Source organism: Chroicocephalus ridibundus, chromosome Z, assembly GCF_963924245.1.
Source record: "Chroicocephalus ridibundus chromosome Z, bChrRid1.1, whole genome shotgun sequence".
Classification (NCBI taxonomy): Eukaryota; Metazoa; Chordata; class Aves; order Charadriiformes; family Laridae; genus Chroicocephalus; species Chroicocephalus ridibundus.
The window spans coordinates 4,433,367-4,451,590 of NC_086316.1; the positions used below are offsets into that span (position 1 = coordinate 4,433,367).

An 18,224-nucleotide genomic window follows, 5' to 3' on the forward strand; every position below is an offset into this window, starting at 1 on the left:
TTGTGTTTAATATTACATTTATAAAGCTGACAAAAAGAACGTGGAGGTTCGGAGGTTATATTTGGCCCTTCTTCCGAAGTGTGTGGACAAGAAGGTAGCAAATCAAAGATTTGCAGAGGTCCAAAGAAGAGTCTGACTTTGCATAGTAACTGCTTGCTTCTGGAAGAGATCATTTGGATGTGTTCATTCCTCATTCCCACGTGTCGGTTGTATGGTTAGCTGTCAAAAAAGATGTCTGCATACCCAGAATGAGCAAAGTCTTTTCTGTAGTGCTAGTCAATTGTGCATACAAAATCTGATACCTAAGTGGAAGATCCCTCTTAAGGATGCTCACGTTCTGTCTGGTGCAGTGTAAGTGTTCTTTCCATTAATCCTCAGAAGAAATGTTTTCACTCGAATTCATTAAAATTTGAAGTTGTTCTCACATCACGGCAAACGTATTTTTGCAAAAAAAATATTTAAATAATAAAGATTTTCCCAGAGACCAGAATTACACCAAATATGATCAATTAGTATTTGGAATGGCTGATTAAGGATGCCCAACACCTATATAAAATATCAGGGAGACATACATTTATATGCCATCTTTTTTTACCTCCCTTTTTATTTGCTTCTTTTGCATAGCTATGTTTCTCAGAAAAAAACAATCTCTAAAGCTGTCACCATGAATTTGGTTTCTCTGGATGGAACTCAGTTTGACAAACGATGACTGCAACATTTAGGGTGACTGTTGTAAGCTGGAATCCTTAACCCTTTTTCACATGAAACTCTTAAGAGTTGCATTCCTTTCGTCTTTCAAGGATGAACTTTGGCTTGTTCAAATCAAAGTGCTGGAATTTTCAATCAGATAGCATTTAACCCACCTACATTTCTACCTTAAAAATTGTGTTTGGGGTGGTCCTTCAGGTACTCTGTTTCTGTCACACTACCTGTTTTTGTTCCAACAAAGCAGCACATGTTATAACCATTTGAAATCTCAAGACATGAAAAAACACCCTGGAAAAAAACTCATTTCTGTGGTAGTGAGTTCTACCGCTTTCTTTACCTCCACAAGCGTTTGGGAAAATCGTCTTTTCTATAAAACTAGGAAAGTTCTAGGAATTAGAAACAACACAGTAGATCTAAATATGGTACATCACTTTTGTCCTCCCAAACATTAATGGACTTTTCGTCCGATTGCTTTCATTGAATCTAACCTTTTGACGTTGAATATAGTCCTACTTCAGCTATTAACTTGGTGATTAACTTGGTTTCCTGAGCTGTATTTTGGGTATAACGTAACTTCCTACCTTGTGGGGATGTTACAATGTACAACATATTATCTTTTCATGAAATTACTTCAGACATGCTTCAGAGATACAGAACTGCAAATGTTAGTGTTTCTTTTAATTGAAGAGAGGATATCCCTCCTTTGAATACTGCAGATGCAGAGCTCAAGGTCTGTGTGCTCCATCAAGCTGCTTACCACAAAAGGAGGAGTCAGTAGGTGTTCTCCCCTAATGCAATTGGAGCTCCTTCTCTTGGCATAAGCTGAGATGTAATGGGCAAGACGGAGCTCAAAGCTAGTACATAATGGAAATTTGTAAATATAATATATATACACACAAAATACTATATTATATACAATAATATCTTTAACTGTACAAAACAGTGTAACTTCAAGGAAGTCAGGTAGATTATATTCACTTACTTGTGATCATCAAAGTTAGCCAAGAATGTTGGGGGGAAGAAAGCAAAACTGCACAAAAAGTCACCAAGTCACTAAATTGCTACTTACAAAATATATAAAACAATGCAAAGCCAGTGCCTCGTCTTGTAACAGAATAAAGCTGCTGCCAAAAGAAAACAAAACTGGCTTTTGCTCCTAACAGCTAAGGCCAATAATGTTTCCTCAGATAATTTTCTGGGGATAAGTATTTATATTGTTCTAAAACATCTGATAATAATTAGGCATTTATTTGTAGTTTTCATAGGAGTGATGAAAGCAGAGGAGACAGAAATAGTCCACTAGAAGGGAGCTATAAGTATCTCTGTCTCTAAATAAATGAAGGCCTGGTTGAACATGGGAAGGATAAAAACAATATTTAACAGAGAATGTTTGGTCTATTAATTTCCAAGGGTTTTGAGTCCCCAACACTTCGCTTTGCACAACATACCACAGCTTGCAGAGCGCACATCTAACACAGAGCGTGCTGTACACTGGTGGTTTCCTCTCAGGTGAACCATCCGCCCTCTTTGGCAGTTCTGTCCAAAGGAGAAAAGACAGAGGGAAAAAAAAAAAAAAAAAAAGGACAAAATGTGGCAAGCTGCATAGACATTAGAGTAAGGCTAGTCTATGTTAGTAAATTAGCAAATGGCAAAGAATGTACTGAGGCAGCGGGAGGTGCTTATCTCTGCCCTGAATTGTTTGAACAGTCCCTGGCACGCTTTTGGCACTGGCCAAATAACGCTCTCCCAGAAAATTTCTTAGTTCTGTTTGGTAGTTAGCCCAGGCCAGGAACAATTTCCAATTGTCAGTTAATACATAGTCGTGATGGTTTTGAGGTTGAGAAAGTTTAATAGTATGGACAGGGACTACCCTGTGACCTCAGATGGCCTCATCTCCTAGGCAAGTTTAATTTACTAATATAGATATTACACAAGTGCATCATAAGCTTTAGTGTCCATCAGGCGTAGCTGGAATAGATATGCCCCGTGACTTACCACCAAGAATGAGTAGGGAATTTGCAGTAGGTTGCAGTTCTTGGTGAAGGACAGATACGACTGTAACGAAGTTTGGGCAACCAGAGCAAAACTGTAGCTAGAGACTTACTGTTTAATACTGCTGGTTACCCAGACAAACTTCTCTCTCTAACCTTTGACTACCGAGAAGAAGAAATAAAAACTACTATATTCCAGATACAATGTGTATTGTGCTGCAAAGTAGAGTAAACTGACTTTGCCCTGATAAAATTGTCTACAAAGTACTCTGTAAACAGATGTAAATATATCCAGACAGTAGGTAAAATGTTGAAAATGAAACCATTACTACACAAATGAAGAAAATTATTTGCTTAACTAGTTTAAAAACATGTTTTTAAAATGAAAAAATTAAGGCCAAGTGACTGTTTCATCAATGTTTGTACCTTTTGGTGATGACTAGTGAGACTGCCAGCTGCAATAGCAATGAAGATTGCAGCTCTTTTGTACTGTACTAATGTAGAATAAGAATACTGCAGCCCTTGAAGGGTTTGGTTTGTACAAGGAAGAAATACACAGCATAATGATGAAAGAGAAGAGCCTGTTGAGGATTGGCAAGACCTTCCAATTTATGTTTGTACCTGTGTTTTAGTTTAGATAGCTCATCTGATGTTGGGATTTGAATAAGTTTAGAAAATAGAATCAATATTGGTGCCACTGGCTGTCTACCCAGGCTCAGAGGGCAGATTTCACAGATCTCATGACAGAGGTGAAGAAGCCACTGTGCAAAGTGCTCCCCAGTGGGTGACACTCAATCTGACATGGGCTGGCACCCAAGCAGGCAGGATCATGTGCTTGAAGCCACCAGGCAGACAGATCTCCATCACAGCCCTGAACCTTGCAATAACAAGAGACTCCATTCATGGAGGCTTGTTCATGTCTCACATCAGGCTGGAGGTGGAGCTAAGACATCTATCCTCATGTGAATTCACTGGCTAAATCCTTTTGGTAAGTTGGAAATCAGCAGCAGCAGCTGGCTTTGAGCTCCAGGAGCAGCCGTGAACTTACCTAGGTTCTTACATGACTTACACAGGATTTGGGAACCTCTTGGGTCCCACTGTGGCCAGTGAAGAGAATGTCTTATTTCAAAACATACCTTCAGGCTGATAAAACATTTCAGGTTATGCTATGTGAACCTATTTCCAAGGAGCCTAGACCTCAGTCATAACATATACTGGTACTCCTTGTGCTACGTACTTTGTAAATTTTCCTTTGAATGACAAGCCACACATGCAGCTAGTGAGCTGGACTTCAACTGTAAAAACATCTGCAGGCAAAGAAAGGTTGCTCCTGAAAGAAATAAAGAACATACTTCACCAAATACATTTTTCATCACATAATCATTTATTCTCTTTTTTCTATTTGTGAGACACAAACATTAGTATGTGTCAGGATCCCTGCGCAGAGCTAGCAGCACACGTAGTTTTGCTCCTTACCCACTGAACACTGAACCACTGAACATGTCTCCGCCCCTTCCCACCTGTGCTTAAACCAATCAATCAGCCCTATGGAAAATACGGTCCTTGGGGTGCACTTCAGCTTCTCAGCAAAGGGAAGAAAGTCCCATCCTGCAGCCCCAGTTGGGGAGCAATGCCAGCAGGTCTGTCCGCTCAAGTGTCCTACCTCATCTCGGCCATTACACTGCAGCCATCTCTCACAAACCCAAGCCACGGGCTACGTAGGAGGTTTCAGAGCTAAATTAACAACTTGAAATAAGTCCCGAGGCATTCGTGTAATGTATCCTTCACATCATACCCTGAACTAAAATCTCACTGTATGTTTCAGTGGTTAAGCAAAATGATTCCTCTATATTTAGAGCAAAATTATGTTTGCCCCTGGAAAGGGGAGAAGACACAAAAAAGTAAAAAATCTTAAGGGATAGCCGTAATTTGATGGCCAGCGCTGTAATATGCAGGGCACAGCCAACAGCTCTGGCCAGCCAGAGAAGAGACGTGTGGGTGGCACAAGGTCAGGGTGCCTCTGTTGCCTGACACAGCAGATTATGTGTCCGGCTTTCAACATACTCCCTCTAGGTCCTTGAAGACTTACCAGTACTATCAGCTGCCAAGAACAAAATTAAAATCTGTGATTTCCTCCCTCTGAAGATGTTACAAGGCTGGTTTAAAGTATGTTTGATGGGTTTAGAAGCTTATAAGATTTTTAAATGGCAAATTAAGGGGTGCTTTGTTTGCATTCAGGTATTTGAATATTTAAAATGCTGTCAGGTAATTCTGAAAAAACTTTTCTTTCCATTCACAAAGGCAAGAAATTAATTATTTTAAAACCAAGTAAATTAAATATGGAGTTCTAATGTATTTGAATGCCACCAAAGTAATAAATTTTAGAGAAATTCAGGCAACTGCCACCAAAGAAAACCCCAACTGATAAACCCACCAACCAAAAAAGAAAACCTGAGCTGGTCTTTCTGAAAGCATAATGAGGACCAGGTACTGCATCTTCTCACATAACCTGTGTCAGAGTGGTCCATTATTTGGGTCTTTTTTGAGATGGATTCTTGCAAAGAAAAGTGGGTCAGGAGAGGATCCTGCTTTAAAGTATGAAGACAGTATATTGAAAAGGCGTCAAAGACTGGAGTGCATCTAAAGTTCTTGTATTTGCCACCTGTCCCTGAGTAGAACTTTGTTACTTTTAAGTCCCTCCAAGCTAAGACGGAAACTTTTAAAAGAGTAATTTACTGTGTTGCTGCCTTTAACATGATTTGGGATCATTCTGGTTGCTAAAGCAACCTAAGCTGAAATTAAAGCTTTCCCTTTTGCATTCCACACCTTCTAATTTTTCTCCATGCAATGAAGTCATCATAATCATGTACCTTTGATCTTGTAGTCATCTGTGACACTAGATTAAGATATCAAAAGTGAACAATTACGACTTCACAGAATGAAAGAAAAAGAAAATTAAGCCTCATAAAGCAGGGTTTTGTTTTAAACAGAAAAAAAAGTCAAAAAATCTCTGCAGCTGCATTAAATGAAGATGGAATCATTATTTGAAAAATCATATTTAAAAGCCTTGGTAACTCTTTTGAAACTTTTCTCTTGACTCTTGGGGGAGGGGGCAAGAATAAATATTTTAACCACCAACTACAAAATATTTGAACTAAATATAGAGTAACTGTACTTGAAGGCTGTTGTGCGTCTGTACTATTCTTGTCTTTGTTTCCCTTTTTCGCTTGTACAGGCTGTTCCACCACCAAACTTTGAGATGCCAGTTTCTATCCCAGTGTCCAACCACAACAGTTTGGTATACAGTAACCCAGTCAGCTCGCTGGGAAACCCCAACCTTTTGCCGCTGGCTCATCCGTCTTTGCAAAGAAATAGCATGTCTCCTGGCGTGACACATCGGCCTCCGAGTGCAGGTAACACAGGTAGGCTCTGTTCAATCCCATCCCTTTAAATTGTCTTTTATCAGCTGCTTGTGTGCCTTAGGTCACTTTAAACTGTACTCTGAGAAACAAGAACTCTGTTTTTACCAGTCATAACAGTTTGTCCAAAATTGCTGTGTTGAAAAATTGGAAGAAGAGACAAAGGGGTTTCTATTCCCAATTTAGAAAATAAAAAAAAAAAAAGTTCTAGAAAAAGCTGAATATTGACTAAGTTTAAAGGAAATCAATAAAGGATAAAAGGGCGGACAATTTGCTGTTTCATAAAAAGGCAGCCTGCTACTTAATTCATGCAAGAGCTCACTATACCATAAAGCTTAAGGGGGCAAGAAAGAAAATGTAGCCAACACAAACAAGTTGAAGCAAGTAAAATAGGACACTCAAATCATCAGTCTAGAGGCTGAATGCGGAATTTACTATTATTTATGCATTCACAGGTTCCTTGATGGGTAATTGTTAGTTGAGCTCCATATTTAAGTGCCTTGTATAGCAAGAGGCTGTGCTTTGCTCTGGTGATGATGAGGGCTCACCTCTGAATAGGATAAATGGGGATTAACTTCATTCAGTCTGGCTGGCTGGAGCAACATCAAGATCCTTAAGTATACCGGGTTCAAAGAGCCATTTGAGGTCCCCAAGTGCAAAGAGAAGTTTTAAAAATCCTTAGAGTGAATGTCAATGAGAGGCTGAGGAAATTAAAAGTAAAAGCTATGTAAATATATGTTATAGCCTCTGAGATACATTCTGGTGTGGGAACTTTCAGTCTTTTCCTCCCAATTCTATGTGGAAGCCTTTGCTTTTCTGACTAACGCTGAACTAAATATAGTTTTCAAATGAAGGACTACTATACATAACTTTCAAATATAATTTATTTTTCATATGCTGTGGAAATATGAAAACAAAATAATGAAATGTTGCATACTATATATTTTGTTTGTCCTTGAAAGGCAAGTCTTGTACGGGTAACATTAAGCATTACCATTTTATGACTATGGGTCTGATCTGATGCCTGTTGAAGTCAGAGGAAAACAGTGGTGGGTACTGGAGCTGGCCGTTTGAAGTTAGAGAAAATGTTTTGAATGTTTGCCTGTTGTAATTTATCGTGCTCATTTGTAGTATTTCATTTCAACCCCCTAGGTGGCCTGATGGGTGGGGACCTCACAACCGGTGCAGGCACCAGTGCAGGTAAAGAGAAAAGAGTTTATATTTATTTTTCTACGTGAACAAAGGACTTCCTTCAAAGGCTAAGTCCTAAAATAGCTCCATCCTGGAGGTGGGATGTTAAAAAGTGATCAGCATTGGTTTATTTCAGCCAGCTGCGGGGTGGGGAGTTGATATTTGTGCTTCTCTTATTAGTAGGAAGAGGCTTGTTTGCAGACACGTCAAAAATCTTGCACCTCAACAAATTCCACAGATACAAATGTCCGTTTTCCTTCACAGTAGCCTTTCCGTAAAAACTTCTGGGTCCGTTGCATAGCCCTGTTCAGTCAAAACTCCTACAGAGGCCAGCATCAGAAACCCTGATGCTTTTCAAGTCACAGGGAATTTTTCCATTGACACAGTGGAACAAAGTGGAATTGGGGTTTCATTTTATGAATATAAGCTTGGGTAAAGATTTCGATATTGAGTCTTTCTTTAGACTTCAATCTACTGACCACAGATTTGATTTCAAGCCCCTGCTTTAGGACCATTGCTAGTCAGCAAAATCTGTTAGCATTTACTTAAATAATCAGTAATTAACTTAAGCTTAGTTTTATGTATTTACTTAAGTGCTTTGGTACACAACAGGGAAAGGATTTTCAAAATACCCACGCAGAGAAAAAGATTAGCCCCTTCAGTCCTGCTCCCATAGAACTAATGAGAACTGTACTTGCTAAGGTCTGTGTTATCAAAGCAATGTTGTCAGAGTAGTCCCCTTTGCTCAGTAAACTCAGTGGTTTGTTAGCAATGTCAGCAATGTTGCATTATTACAAATACGGATTACAAAAGACAATGGCAAGATTACTGTTTCAGTTTGAGAAGTAAACACATATGTTCGAAGAAAATAACTGAGTGGTAAAACATGGAGCACGTCCAATTTCACTGGGTGAACTGCTCTCAGAAAGGACTATATGGAAAAATAGTTGGAAGATCCATTTTGTGCATACAAACCAAGTCTGATATATATGCTGATTCTGATGTTGTCTCATAAAATAACTTACAAAGAAATTCTGGATATGGTGTTCTTTTCTTTCTTGGCTCTTCTCAGGCTGCGATAGACCACCCCCTTTTATCTTCACACATAGATGAGTCACAGATGTTTGTGTGATGCATTTGTAGTAAAATTGAAACTGCACAGCATTGTATCAGAAAGGCACTTTAAAAGCACGCTAAAGCTTTGAGGGGTCATTTTGTATTAATTTAGGCGTAGGGAAGGCAGACCATGGGAACTTAGCTATTAGTCTCCTTTGTTCTCAAAAAAAGAAAGCATGATAGAAAATTACAGTTTTGTTAATTATCTTTTGTTAGCCTGCGAAACACTGCTAAAGAAAGATTCATTCTGGCGATGTTCGCGTTTCTTCTTACTTTAACCTCATACACAGCAGAAACTTCAGGAACGGCAGCAGAGGGACTCGAGTAGGAAATTGATTGCCCTATTAAGGGGCTCCCTCTTCTGGCTTATTAAGAAATATCACTGCCTCGTAACTGGTTTCCCTGGTCCTTTAAAAAGACGGTGGAAAGCAGTTAGTAAAGAAAGCAATGTTTTCTTTTAAAAGGCATGCGTACTAAAATAAAAGTTCCTCTATCCGTGCATTTGGCTTAGCAATACTTGAGCTTAATAAAATCTGTATATCAATATGCTAGTTGAAAATTTGTATTCTTTCTAAATACTTTTTTTTTTCCCCCTTGGAAATATATTAAAAGCATATATAAGCATAGGAAGAGGAATAGCTTGATTATTTACTCACATATTAAGAATTTGTATTTCCTGGGCACAGTGTTATGCATTAAGCTCTCAAGCGATGTAACTTTGGAGTAGGCAATTGATTTGAGGGGCATATATATGAGGGGCATTGCTAGGAATGCATCATAAATATTTAATCGTATGAATAGTCTTTGTTCTTTATCTGGCAATAAGAGCTTTAAACACCATTAAAGAAGTGTTTTCTAAATCTCTTAAATGCAGAGCAGTAGGAAGAATTTGATACAGGGCTCAAGGAAGATGAAAAGGTCACTCTAAGGTTGAATCCTCTGTCTTAGTTGCATCATTCCACAATGGCACTATTTTGGACGGTCCTTTTTCTTTAGGGTGCAGAAGAATAAACATCAAAAGTTCTCTTTGTTCATCATTCCTCACAAGAAACAGAGACCTCTGTGTTTTTTTTCTATTTGGCATCTTAGAAGCTGGTAGCATGATCATGTGGTTTAATCTGTTGGGGTTCATATTTCTGGCCAAATTAGAACATTATGAATTTGCATTTTTCTGCAGTGTCCAAAAATAGCATATATTCAAAATAACATACTCCAAGAAGAAGAAGAGTCTAAAAAGCTTAATTTCTGCTATTATAAAATGAAACTACTTTGGATTGCTAACACCAGGCCTCAGTTTCTGCACTAATTTAACAAATTACATTATAAAAAATTACATTATAAAAAATTACATTATAACTGCAATATCAGAAATGGAAAAAGATTAGTTAAGCCTGTGTTTTGAGAAGTATGTTATTTTGTTGGTTCGGATTATTTCAAGTAATAACCCTGAAATCATCCACAATTTACCTTGGGAGTCAACCCAAGACATAAATAGAACTTAAAAAAGCTGACTATTTCTTTATTACCCTACACAACTAAATACCGTTGGTGATATGTTTAAGTTAAACCAAGGTTATCTCAGGTTTGTTAAAGTAAATTTGTTCGTAGACAAACACTGATTGAATAGTTTCTATCATGTGATACGAACAACTGCCAACAAAATCGGAGTAAACTTCACATTTAGTATCGTTGCTAACTTATAAATACTGCAATGTCTTTGGCACTATTCTCTCAAACCAGAGGGTTCTAATTGAAAGAAAGAAGAAGTTTTTAGACCCAAATTGGTATGCTCTGAAACCATTCTAGCTAATATGAAGACTAAGTGACATGTTACCTATTTATATAATAGACTATGTGAAGTTATTTTAATTTTTAGGGACCATAGTCATTAACAAAATGACTTAACAGTAACTTGACCACAAATAAATAATATCTATCAAGTTTTAGTACTGTGAATTATCTGAACTCAAGTTTTATTCAGTGGCTCAATATTTATGTTGAAAGCCTGATAAAAGATTAAAATTTCAAAAATATTTCAATAGTTTTAGAATCAAAATGCAACAGTATTGGGGGACATCTTCCTTTGCTGCCGTACTTTAAACTTTTCATTTTCAAACTGAGTTATATTTTTAGATTGAGTTATATTTTTAATTTTTTATATGATTTTCAGATTGACATTGTGTATTTTATAATTAAGTTTTCTTTTGAATGGAATGGGCCCATCTAAATCAACAGAATTTCTTTACATTTTAAACCACTATAATTAAAAAACTGAAGGAAAAATTCAATCTCAAGTTTTAAATCCAGGATGGATATAGTAAAAAATATACTTGCTTTAATTGTTTATTCATTTCTGTAATTTTTTTATTTCACTATTTGATATTTGTACTGTATCCATCTTAACATTAATATTGAACTAAAAGAGCAGGGTATTCAAAAGTACGTGGGACTCTATAAATGCTGTCAGAGGGGCTGAGTGCTTGATCTCTTTCAATCAAGCCTCGTCAAACTGCCTTTAAATCTGTTTTTTAAAATCACTGGAAACTGAAAAGATCAGTAGTGCATTTTGAAAATTTCATCCATGTCATTTTAATAAGTGAATCCCATATTTACCTATAAATCAGCAGCTAGTCATTTTGTTCTGGAAATTAACCACAAGCTAACAGTTGCCTTCTCATCTTCTGAGGGATGAGGTCCTGGATCTGCCAGCCAATATCATAATTTGCTAGTGCTTTCCTGATCCTTTTTCTTTTCTTGGTCATGTAGTGACTGTGGGTGAATGTATTATATATTATGCTAGTATTTCAAGCCACATGGGAATATATGAAATAGTGTGTGTGTGTGGGGGGGTAATTTATAAACCCTGAGGGTTGAGGCAATCTGGATTGTATCTTCTCAAAAAAGAGTGATTTACTAAAAAGAAGCAATCTGCCCAAATAAGCCTACAAGCAGTACCAAAAATAAGCAAGGATTTCAAATGCACCTAGTTACAGTAGTGTCTTTTGAAACCATACATATAAATAAGCAAACTAATACTAAAAATTAAAAATAAAATATCAGAAGGTTACATAAATATTATCCACTGTTCCCTGAAATCATGCTTGGCATAGTCAAGAGAAGATAATTCTTAGGCTACGAGTGTGGAATATGCTAAATAAACAAGTGAGCTTAGAACAACGATTCCCAAACCACAGTTTATGGGCAACCTGTTAGGACTGGGTTTGCCAGGGAGAAGATGATAAGTCATTGCCCTTCCCTTATTACTCGATGAGTGCAGTCACCCACAGACCTCTGATCCAAAGATTGGGCAAGATGCGGTACAAAAGTATAGTAAACAATAGTTCCTGTCCAAGGAAGTTTACAGTCCAAAAGAAAGAACACGCAGTCATTCATAACAGAGTTTGTGATGCAATAGTGCCAAATCCAAACAATAAGGAATCATAAATTGGCAGGTTGGCTTAAAACCATGGAGGGGGATAAGAAATGAAAAACACAACAGCTCTCCTTTTTTCTTCTCTTTTTTCCACTGATGTTATGCCATTAAGTGCTCCTTTTCCAAACTTTCCTCTATATAAGGAGCATATATACTTTTCAGTGTTTTAAGTGGTAAAGCAGGAAGAGCACTAGAACTTACTTGACAGCTCTAATACATAGTATGAAGGAAATAGCCTATCAAACAGTACCTGAATTTCGTATCTATGTAGGCAGTCAATGCAGGCCTTCTCAAAATTAGGTCCTATTTCTGCCTAAGCAACGGCTCTGTTTTATACAGCTTATGCAGACACTGTTCATACAGGTAAAAATCACATCAGTGAAACTTTAAGAATAAATTTGAAAGGACAGATGCTGCTGTCCATGTAAAAATGAAAAAAATCTTGTAACGGCTATCACGCAAAGCTTGGATGCATGTAGTTTCAGCTAACTCCTGTGGCCTCTTACCACTGAAGAGATACACGTAAGTACATGCTGAGTAGACCTCAATGAAAATCTGTGAAAATTTGGCCTTTATTAGGTTTCCATCAGTTGTGTTAGTGTTGACTTAGTAATTTATTTAGTTATTCTCTGTCTCATCATCTCTCTAATCAGCAGTGTCTCAATATTTGTATTTATAAAAAGACAGCTTGAAAGGATTGAAAGGGAGAAAGCCCTAAGTTCACATGTAATGAACAATTGAGTGAGTCATACAAACTGTGGTTCTTTGTAAGTGGGATTTTAAAGACAGGCGTGATTGACTTCTTTTCCTTTATGACAAGCAGTTTCAAATGTTCCTCAAGAATAATTTGGATTCTTTAGATAAAATCCTTATCCTAGTGAAGCATGTGGGAATTTTATGCTTTACTTCAGTGAGACAGGGATTTCATTGGGTTTTTTGTCTGTACATTCTTGCTCATTAAGACACCACACTGTCTTCTGTTGCACACTGCAATCCATATTCTTGTTCAAACTCAGAAAATATAAGAAGGCATCGCAAATTAGCAAGCATCTGGATTTCATGCTTGTCCTGAGTCCTGAAAGAGATAGTTGATGCCTCCTGGATCTGGAATGCAGCAATGACTTTGCTCTGAGAAACAAAGCAAGAAATGCATTTAACCTCTTGAAGCTGGGACTGCAGCGGCACATGGAACCTCCTGGCAATATTAAGTTAATGTGACCCCTGCCCTGTAACTTATAACATGATTCCCCAATTAAGATATTCAATCCATAGATGCCATTTGTTTTCCAAATCTCTTTCAAGCTGGTTTTTCCTTTGATAACAGTTGCAACAGTCTGCCAGAAATAAAAGCCAGAGGAGACAGGGATGGCTTAGTTACTGACCTTTTCTTTGCAACTGCTTAAATTTCAGAACAAATCTAAGTAGTAGTATCTATGTGTGAAACACTTGCCTTTTCTGCGTATATCTGTTCTAATAACATTGGTAAGTTAAAAATCTAAGTGTATATAATTTGTGTTTCATATATGTAGTCCTGGAACTTTCCTGAGATTGGATTCTAAATTATGCATTCTTCAGTTTTCAACAATTGTGCATTTTACAAAAATCAATGATTTAACTTTAGCTACATGTTTATGAAAAAAAAAATAATGTTAACAGTTATTTCTAAAATTTCTTTGGGGGAGGAAGAAAGTACATTTTCAAATAATGTGTTTGGTTTATAATTGTAATTACTCCTTGTCTTGAAATTTTTTTTGTTAAAAAAGCATTTTTCTCAAAAATGATACTTGATTTCAAACACCCAAAAAATGAAATTATTTGTGAGCAGCAAACAATTTGTTAAAAGCAGATAATTTTTCAAAGGCTCTCACTCAGGCAGTCAGGAGGAGAAATGAGTCTTCTCCTTTTGCCAGGCTCATATCTTTTTCCTACATAACTTCAGAAAAGATTATATTTCTCAGTAATGTAGTTTTCCTTCTGACCTAAGTCAGATTTTTTTCCTTTCTTCTCATGCTAGAACAGCTCATATAAAAAAGAAAAAATACTGTTTGTTTTTTGCATAAACAGGACTAGAATGGAGCATCTTGTCAGCTAGCGCACAAGATGAAGGAAGATACATGCTTCTAAAATGCATTGTTTAATTGCTTTACTGAAATTTGAATTAACTTATAGTCACAAGAGATCTGCTAAGTCCTGAGAACATATCTTGGAGCGGGGGTTATTTCACACAGGTGCGGTCCAGATAAGATTTGCGCATCCCGCACATGTTAGGAGATTAGGCTTGTGCTACTTACGGCAAGATTTTCGGAAAAGCCATTATGCAAGCTAAACTTCAGATAAGCAGCACTGAAACCCAGCCTCAATGTTGGTGTTGAGCTCTCCTAGTAGACTAAACCCTTCCAGCGTGGAAGATGACTGTGTTCCTAGCGCAGAGCCTGGACTACCCTTTGCGAACGCGAGCAGGAAGTGAGGACGTGGCACTGTGCCTGCTCCTCGTGGTGGCAGCCACAGCGACAGGGGCAGGGGCAGGGTGGCTGTTTTACCACGATAAGCCACTTTGAAGTGACTGTCCGATCCCTGACGCTTTGTGCCTTAAAAACTTATCACGCACAGGAGTATCGTTCTCAGGCTCACTGAGCGGTGCCCGTGTGTTTGAACTACAGACATGTAATACTTACAGATCACAAAACTGAAGAACACTGTGTGATTTTCTTAAGTGATTGTTCTCAAAAATTACAACTTAGTTGCTTCAAGCCAAACAAGATAACTTGAAATATATGGGTTTTGAGATGAGCATAGCTATTGATAAATAACCGTGTTAAAAGAAAATAGTGTTGTGGGAGTGGAAATGAACCAATACAATCAGAAGTAAACAGAAAGACAGTATTTCTGCATTAAAGCTATATGCTCTGACATTCCTGAAATGAGGTGCTATTAAAGAATTATGAAAGTAAATAGTAAGATGCTATGATCAGGCAATATAAGAATATATAATGACAAAAGTAACTGTATTGAAAAATTAAAAACCCACAAACAGGACCTGGACTTGGATTGTTAATTGCTCTGTTTCTTTGCTGAGCAAGAAAGGGAGGAATAAGGGTGATCATCCTTGAAGAAGAAAGAGCACTCCCCCTTCCTTCAGTGTGTAAAGAATTTGCGACAGACCCTCACTGCCTGTGAGTGAGTGAATATACCCCTGTTCCAAAGGCTGCAAGGAGAGAGCCCAGAGATGTGCTGAAAGATCTGCCGGCAGCCTGTGAAACCTAATTGCAATAAGAAATACTTTGAAGGGTTGCTCACAGTTCCTTATGTGGGTAGCCACAGGCTAATTCTGTAGACAGTCAGGTGCCACCTTTAGACTTATTTTGTTACGGTGTGAACGCCTAGGCTAAAGTGAGAGAATAGTTAGTTCAAGAACAGCTTTAGAAACATTTAAATATGGATCTTATTATAGCAACAAAACATAACCGCAGTGTTGGTGATCAGGTTAGTTTGCCATGTACTTAGTTATGCACTTGACTCAGCAGTAAAGTATTTGCATGAAATGTAATGGTCTGTGATACACAGGTCAGGTTTCTGTTCTCATGGATGTTCATTCTACATCTAGGTGAACTCGTCTATTTCTCCATTTGGCTGAAAAAGCATCTCAGATTTCCAGCCTCCCTGATTCATGGCATGTCCTTAGATTTCCAGAAATATGTTTTGCAGTGTTTTCTGCGTTGTCAAGTGGCCAAAGAGACACTTCTTTATTTTCAGCTTCTGCCTGAGAAGCATCATCTCTGTCCCAAAAGAAATCTGAGCCCACTTGCTGCAGTATGTTACACACGTGCACTTTTTCAGCAATAGTTGTGTGCACCTGCAAATACTCCACATAGAGTAGATTGTAAGGATGTTCCAAATGTTATATGGCACTAGCCCAAGGGTTAGACACAATTTTGACTGCTTCATCCATGTAAACAGTTCATGAAGGTAACTGGCATTACTTGGCATGAAGACTGGAAGAGAAAGAGTTGGTTTATAATTCTTCCATGATGAGGAACAAGAAAGGAGCATGACGAGGACACCCTGGGGCAGCTGGAGGCTGGGAACAGCAAATGTTCCTGGGGGCGGCAGGGCAGGGCTTCTCAACCAGGACCCATCTCACCATCCCAGCCAGGGATCAGGGCAGGCAAGGGGGCAGCCAGGGGCTGACCCAGCCCTGGGCGTCACGCACCTCCATCGGGATGAGGATGGGGATGGGCCAGGGTATCAACCGTCTATGCCCAGAGATATGGCAAAACTGAAAAATGTGAGCTACAGAATAGATAAGTTACTTTCTTCACAATATACTACATATAGAAGCAAATCATAGAGACAGTTTCCCTTGGGAAATTTTATGAGACCATTTACCCCCGCTGCAGTGGAAGCAGTGGAGATTTTCTTGGTTTCCAAAATGAGATCTCACTAACACAGAACTTTGAAATGGAATGCACAGCATAACCTTTAGCTTTGTGCAGTCCTAGTGCACGTGACCCCTATGTACACCTAAATGGCGTACGGTATTAGCAATATTTTAGTGACTCACAAATACTGTCTTTTTGTTCCAGCACAGGACAGCTGTAATGCTGTTAGAGCCCTTTCCATAGCTTTAGACTTAAAGAGCAAGAATTTCCCATTAACGGTTATACAACCTGCATGGCAAGAATGGGTGAGTTAGAGAGAGACCTGGATATCAGCGTAGTCTTCTAGTGTTGGAGGAATCTTGTATGAATCTCTAACTTTTTATTTATACTATTTCGAAATCATTAGTTTCTAAAATTGTAATGAAGACTTAATGAGGTAGTTTTCTCCTCATTCTCTTCCCATTCTTCCAAATGTCTATGAGTTCACAGCACTTTCATCCTCTTTCTGAGGAGCTGATACTTCACAAAATGCTTGAGAATTCTTTCACACGAAGTCAGTAGGTTTTATATACTACATGTGTCTGAGCTGGCTCCCAGTAATTCAGTAAAGAAGGTCCATTAGTGTAATGTTGTGGGAATGGGCAGCTACTTTAACGTAAAGATTTTCTTTTTTCTGGGTAAGCGTATCTGCAGATTGGTTTTCTTCTACCGCTTGCATTTAGTAGAGGTCACATACAGTGAAATGACTGGCGTGCAATATGTGAGTAAGAATCTTCAATTATCTCTTTTTAAAATTATGTTTAGGTGAACAGCAGTATACAGCTTCCTGGCATTAGTGCTTTATTGTTGGTATCTATTTTTTGTGGGTGGTAAACCATTGCCTGTTCCAACACTGGTTTTAGTGTTGGAATTTACACGTATTACTTTACATATTACTGTAATTTACACATAAGACGTAAGAGATAAAAAGAAACCCTTTCATTGCCTTTTAATTACTATTAGGAACAATAACCAGTCCTCCAGAATGTGGGAGAATGAACTGAAGAGTGCAAAACTGGGTGTAAATTAGCAAAATTTCTATTACTGCATTGATTCTTTATATACACATATATTTTGAAGTGGAGGTAAATTGTAGCATAGTTGGCTCTCATGTTTATATAGATTCATTCTAAATTTAATAATTCTTTTTGAGAGGCTTGGTGGCCAGTCATAATGTCATATATACAGGATGTGCGTTTAACATAACCCAGTAAGACACAGGAAACCTCCATGAAATAGAATGTACATATTCTACGTGGAAGAACTATGATGATTTCCACAATTTCCATATACTTGTTGGAAACTTGAAATGGCCATTAATATTTATTGAAACTCCTTCGAGAATTTGAAAGCTCTTTTCCTGTAAAAATTAATGGGAAGTAGGCATCCCAGGGTCCTAAAAATCTTGTAAATTCTCAACCCATATGGTCACTGAAAAGCATTAGAGTAAATGAAAGAGAGATCAAAGAAAGGACATATAAATTGAGTGTCTTGTTCTTCATTCTTCTAGAACTCCCATAGAGTTTTTTTCATTCAGTATATTTTTATATTTTTGAAATCACAAATTAAAAAGAAACAAGTAGGGACATGACAGGTTCAAAACTTCAGGCAATCAAAGTACAAAAATTTTCAAATTTTTCAAGACTTAAGACTTTGAATCATGACAACGCAGTTCAAGAATGCTGAGAGATATGGAAATTAAATTATTCTTCCCTCATTTGTGTTGTCTTAACACGGGGAAAGTTTCCGGGCTTTAATGCTCAGTACAGAATTATTGCCTTGGCTCTAAGAATATCAAGAATTGCAGCCACTTTGCAATCACTGTAATACCAATGACCAAAACTACATGTAAAGTACAGGTCTTACTAATGAGGGATGAAAGAAGAGAAGTAAACTTTACTCTCTGTCCTGTCTTGAATACACTTGTACCCTACTTGTACCCTTAACA

At 37.8% G+C, this 18,224-nt stretch overlaps 1 protein-coding gene across 16 annotated transcripts in view; it reads left to right on the forward strand.

The window, feature by feature from the left end:
* Positions 1-18,224, forward strand: part of MEF2C (myocyte enhancer factor 2C) — a 140,779-nt gene that overhangs the window by 103,600 nt on the left and 18,955 nt on the right. For all 16 annotated transcript variants that reach the window (XM_063321409.1, XM_063321415.1, XM_063321411.1 and 13 more), the window contains 2 exons: positions 5,935-6,121; positions 7,271-7,318. In XM_063321409.1, coding sequence (XP_063177479.1) covers positions 5,935-6,121; positions 7,271-7,318 — 235 coding nt within the window. The remainder of the gene's footprint in view (positions 1-5,934; positions 6,122-7,270; positions 7,319-18,224) is intronic.